A 6,250-nucleotide genomic window follows, 5' to 3' on the forward strand; every position below is an offset into this window, starting at 1 on the left:
GCATGAGACAAGAAGAGGCATATCCAGAAGATATAAGGATGGCAAATTAACAAGTGAAAAGATGTTCATCATCACTAGCTATTAAGGAAATACCAATGAAGAATCATATTGAGATAGCTCTACCTACTTATACGAACAGCTAAAGTAACAAAAATAGTGATAATACCAAATGATAATGAAGATGCAAATAAACTAAATCTCTCATATATTGTTGGTGGGCATGTGAAATGGTACAACCACCCTGGAAAACAGTTTGGCAGTTTCTTAAATTACTAAGCATACATTTACACATTTACCATACCAGTCTAGTTGCTGTAGAATTGATTCTAACTCATGGTGACTCCGTGTGTGTCAGAGAAGAACTGTGCTCCGTAGGGTTTTCAATGGCTGATTTCAGAAGTAGATCTCCAGGCCTTTCTTTCAAGGTGCCCCTGGCTGTACTTGAATCTCCAACCTTTCAGTTAGCAGCCAAGCATGTTAATCCTTTGCAAGACCCAGGTACACCCACACTTACCATATAACCCAGCAATCGTATTTCTGGGCATTTCCCTCCCTCCAAAATGAAACTTAGTTCACACAGATACTTGATTACAATTATTAATTGCAGCTTTAATTGTAATAGGCAAAAATTGGAAAAAAACAAAATATTCCCCAATAGGTGAAAGGTTAAACAAGCTGTGGTACATCTGTACCACGGAATATTACTCAGCAATGGAAAGAAATTAACTATTGATTGATATATGTAACAATTTGGATCAATCTCAATCCATTATGCTGAGTTAAGAACAACCAATATCAAAAGACCATATACTTTATGATTTCAGTTATATAACATTCTTGAAATGATAACATAATACAGATGGCAGACAGATTAGTGACTGTCAGGTATTTAGGGATGGTGGTGGTAGTCGTGACAGGAGTGTGTAGCTGTAATGGGGTAGCATGAGGGTGATCTTTCTGTTGATGGAATACTTTTGTATCTTGATTGCAGTGGTGGTTATACAAACTACACATGTGATAAAATGATGTAGAACTAAACATACACATTGTACCAATGTCTGTTTCCTGATGTTGATATTGTACTATAGTTATGTAAGATGTGATTTTTGGGATATACTGGGTACGTATACTATCTTTGTAACTTCCTGTGAATCTATAATTATTTTCAAATAAATTTTTTTTAAAGTCAGGAAATCCATGAGGGCATGGACGTGCTCTGTCTCACTCCAGCGAAAATCACTATCCTGAGCACAAAATAGGTGTCAAATTTATATTTTAAATAAATGAATGAGACTAAATCAATTAAATAAACTGCTCAAGACCATACAGCTTTCCCCCCCTACAAACCTTGCTTATTATAAAGATGAAACCTGCTCCTTGTGGTGGGCTTATTGATAGGATTGCTGCTAGTGACCGTGGGCACCAGGGCCTCCAAACTTCTTGGATTCGAAGTGATGAGAGTCAGCTACCAGCAAGGTCTAGTCATACTGGATGAGGATGTCTTTGATCTCCTTCGTGGAAGACTCATCCACGTATTTCTTGGAATATGCAACCAAGGCTTTGGAGATAGACTGGCAGATTGCATAAATAATGGGCCAAGTGACACCACTCTTCACAAGGACACAGATGTCCACAGCAGCAAATTGCTCTTTGTCCAGAAGCAGAACAGGTTCCAGTAGCTCGCACGGCAGTGTGTGAAGCTCGATCATCTCCAAGGGCCATCCCTTCACCTTGATAAAGCTGTTGTCCTCTCTGCAGTGTGTCATGGCTATGACAGTCTTCTTGCACCAGAAGACCTGCACAGACTGTACCAAACCCTTGAATGGCATGGCTCAAGACCATACATACAGCTTTTATGTGAGGGTCTGTTGGGGGGGTGGGTCCTGGGATTCACCTTCAAATCTATCTGAACCCCAACAACACTATCCTTCCATCATACTACACCGTCTCATATTGGAAGCAGTGAGAGACACCCTGGACTATCTAGCCCCAACGCCTTCATTGAACTGAGATGAAACTGAGATACAGACAGGAAATGAATTATTCAAGGTGTCCCGTAATATTAATACTATATCTGCCCCGAGAATCCAAGGCTCCTGACTGTAGTCTCTGTACTTTCTGCCATACTACCCTGTAAGCAAAGACTGGGAAGGCAGTGTGGTGCCAAGGTCAGACAAAGGCACCAAGGTCAGACAAACCCAAGAAACAATCCAACTTTCTCTCTTTTGAACTCTGTGATCCTGGATAAGACATCTCTAAGATTCAAGTTTATAATCCGTAAAATGGGGTTAATCAATAAAATTTTATATCACATAAATTTATTGTGAGGATTCTACGATATAATCCATATTTAAAAGATAAAAAAGCAGTTAGAGCAGTGGATTGTTTTCATTTATTTTTCACCAGTACCTAACATAGTGTCTGACACCTAGTAGATATTTCATAATGTTTGCTACTTTAATTTTAATATAATCTGCCCTTCATTAAAATATGAAACCACGAATTATTAATAAATACTTTTTGGCAAAAAAATGTTTCAACATATGGGGAACATACGGAAAAATTATGCAAGAGGTCTTTGTTGCAAAAAGTTTAGGAAACCACTATATTATGTTGACATCTGAACCCTTCGCCTTCACATCACATACACACACACACCCTGTGACCCACAAATTAGGGGAAAAGATTGGAGAAGGTTGCAGGAAGAAACAATCTGATAAATACATATAGATAGACAGAGCATGGTGTCAAAGAAGTGTGATAACAGACTATAGACAACCATCTTGGTAGGCAAGAGAAGTTAAGGGGTAGGATGACTGGCAGAAAGCAAAGCTCGTCACAGAGAAACTTGGATTATGAAGCAAAGCGTCAGTCATGAAAAATCAAGATAGGAATCTCCCCTGTCTTGCAACCAAGGGAAAAGATGGGTTCTTGTCATAAGACTCAAATAGAAAGCCCAGTTATTGAACTAGGGTCTAATACCAGAGCATGTGCAACAGAAAGGTTTTTGACTTTAGGCAAGTCACTTTACCTCTTGAACCTCAACTGCCACATCAGAAAAAACAGGGGAGAGCCTCCTCTCCAAAGATTGTGATGTAGGTAGCAGAACGTCTCCATTCTTCCACAATTCAAGAAAAAAAGAAACAAAATAGCACAAACAATGTGGTGGAACTTGTGGACTCGGAGCTCTAACAACCAATCCAAGAAATAAAGTAACTGGCTGAAGGCGGAAGAAGGAACAAGACTACAGGTAGGAATTTTTTTTCTCTCCATCGCTTATGAGAGTCTCTCCCAACCTGTACCCATGTAAACTGGGAGCTGCAAACAAAATGAGTGGTGAGTTGAGCCGCCCTGTGAAATACAAATGGTGATCTGGCTCCCTAGGGCTGGGAGAGCTGTAGAGGAACTTAATTTTACTGACAGTCTGCTTCTTCAAAGTCTTAGTATCTTTCTGGGGCACCCAGGAAAATTGATACATAGGGAGAAACCAGCCCCCTTCCAATCCTACAAGACTGAAAAAGAGGGGAAGGGAATAATTTACTTTGCCTCCAGGCTTCACGCATGATGTCCTTCTCCAGGGACTGGTCCCTCCTGATAACATGTCAAAAGTACAAGAGAAGGTCTCTCCATCCTCGCTTCTCTCATCCCTGGAGAAAAACATCATGCTTGGTAGAGGGTCAGTGAAAAAGAGGGAGACCCTCAGCAAGATGGATTGACACAGTGACTGCAGCAATGATTGTGAGTATGGTGCAGGACTGGATAGTGTTTCATTCTGTTGTACATAGGGACACTATGAGGCAACTGACTTCAGTGGCACCTAACAACAACAACTAGGCTCCATAATAATAGACACTCATTGGAACTTAATGGGTATAAACAATAGGGTAATTCTCTGAGCCTGCCTCCAGAGACTTAAAACTTACCAAAACACTTAAAACCTGTGGAATCAGATAAAAACCTTTTATTAACAAAAGAAGTGCCTGAGGTCCCGCCACAGAAGTGGAGGGAGGGGCACACGTCCCCAGAATGGCAGACTCAGTGCTGGAAGAACTAAAGAGCCAGAGCACCCTCTAGTGGAATTTAGGGGAAGAAGGAGGAAATAAAGGGAAAAAATTCCTGGGGAAAGTGAAGATTCAAATTCCAGAATTACCACAATAATATATCCAAATGCCTCAAGTTCAACAAAAAACTATAAGGCATACAAGAACACAGCACAAGATGGCCCACTTAAAAGAACATTTTGTTTGTTTTATATATATATTTTCATTATAATTTAGATGAAGGTTTACAGAACAAATAGTTTCTCATTAAACAGTCAGTACACATATTGTTTTATGACATTGGTTTACAACCCCACAGCATGTCAACAAGCTCCCTTCTCGAACTTGGAGGACACTTTTTTTTTTTTGGTGAAAATATACATAGCCAAAGGTACACCATTTCAAAAGTTTCTACATGTAAAATTCAGTGACATCGATTACATTCTTCTAGTTGTGCTGCTAGTCTCACTATCCTTTTCCAAATTATTCTATCAACATTATCTGCAACTCACTTCCCCCTAGAGTTCCCATAAAAACTTCTGAGTGGCTGTTGTCAATTTGATCTCACATAGATAATTCTTTTTATTTTTGTACCTTAGATGAAGGTTTGCAGAAGAAATAGTTTCCCATAAAAGAGTTAGTACACATATTGCCCTATGACAATGTTTAACAACCCCATGACATGTCAACACTGTCCCTTCTCAACCTTGGGTTCCCTATCACCAGCTTTTTTGTTCCCTCCTGCCTACTAGTCCTTCTCCCTGGACTGTTGTGCCTCATTAGTTCCATTTTGTTTTATGAGGCTGTCCAATCCCTGGCTGAACGGTGAACTTCAGGAGTGACTTAACCACTGAACTAAAAGGGTGTCCTGGGGCCATACTGTCGAAGTTTCTCCAGTCTGTCAAGCCAGTAAATCTGGTCTTTTTTTTTTGTGAGTTAGAATTTTGTTCTACATCCTTTTCCAGCTCTATCCAAGACCCTCTATTGTGATCCCAGTCAGAGCAATCTGTGGTGGTAGCTCGGCACCACCTAGCTGTACTAGACTCAGTCTGGTGGAGGCCTTGGTAGCTGTGGTACATTAGTCCTTTGGACTAATCTTTTCCTGGTATACTGTTCTCTTCATTCTCCCTTGCTCCCGAAAGGGTGAGACCAGTGGAGTATCTTAGATGGCTGCTCACAGGCTTTTAAGACCCCAGATGATACTCATTAAGGAAGAATGTGGAACATTGCCTTTATAAACTGTGTTATGCCAATTGAGCTAGATGTTCCCTGAGACCATGGACCCCACTGCCCTCCGCCCAGCAATTCAGTCCCTCAGGGAGTTTGGATGTGTCTATGGAGCTTCCATGACCTTTCCCTGTACAAGTTGTGCTGGCTTCCCCACTATTGTGTACTGTCTTACCCTTCACCAAAGTTACCACTTATCTATTGTCTATTTAGTTCCCCTGCACACCTCTCCCATCCCTTGTAACCAAGAAAGATTGTTTCTTTTTGTGTGTTAACTTTTACATGAGTTTTTACAGTAGAGGTCTCATACAATATTTGTCCTTTTGTGATTGACTTATTTCACTCAGCATAATGTCCTCCAGTTCCATCCATGTTATGAGATGCTTCACAGATTCATCAATGTTCTTTAGCATTGAATAATACTCATGGCGTGTATGTATCAGTTTGTTTATCCATTCTTCTGTTGATGGGCATCTAGATTATTTCCAACTTTTTACTATTGTGAACAGTGCTGCAATGCATATGGGTGTGCATATGTCTATTCGTGTGACAGCTCTTATTTCTCTAGGATATACTCCTAGGAGTGGGATTGCTGGATCATATGGTATTCCTATTTCTAGCTTTCTAAGGAAGCGCCATATCATTTTCCAAAATGATTGCATAATTTTGCAATTCCACCAGCAGTGCATAAGAGTTCCAATCTCCCTGCAGCCTCTAGTACATTTGTTCTTTCCAGTGTTTTTGATTCTTGCAAGTAATGCCAGGGTGAGATGGTATCACACTGTGGTTTTAATTTGCATTTCTCTAATGGCTAGTGATCGAGAGCATTTTCTCATGTGTCTGTTGGCCGCTTGAAAGTCTTCTTTAGTCAAGTGTCTGTTCGTTTCCTTTTCCCATTTTTTAATTGGGTTATTTGTCTTTTTGTTGTAGAGGTATTGGATTTTCTTGTAGATTTTAGAGATTAGACCTTTGTCTGACTTGTA

General features: G+C 40.2%; 1 protein-coding gene across 1 annotated transcript; it reads right to left on the bottom strand.

The window, feature by feature from the left end:
* Positions 1-1,388: 1,388 nt before the first annotated feature.
* Positions 1,389-1,829, bottom strand: LOC101356092 (40S ribosomal protein S16). Its single transcript, XM_012559621.1, is given in 1 exon segment — positions 1,389-1,829. A coding segment is annotated over 1 exon segment (441 nt).
* Positions 1,830-6,250: the final 4,421 nt, after the last annotated feature.

Source organism: Trichechus manatus, unplaced genomic scaffold (genome assembly GCF_000243295.1).
Source record: "Trichechus manatus latirostris isolate Lorelei unplaced genomic scaffold, TriManLat1.0 scaffold00284, whole genome shotgun sequence".
NCBI lineage: Eukaryota > Metazoa > Chordata > Mammalia > Sirenia > Trichechidae > Trichechus > Trichechus manatus.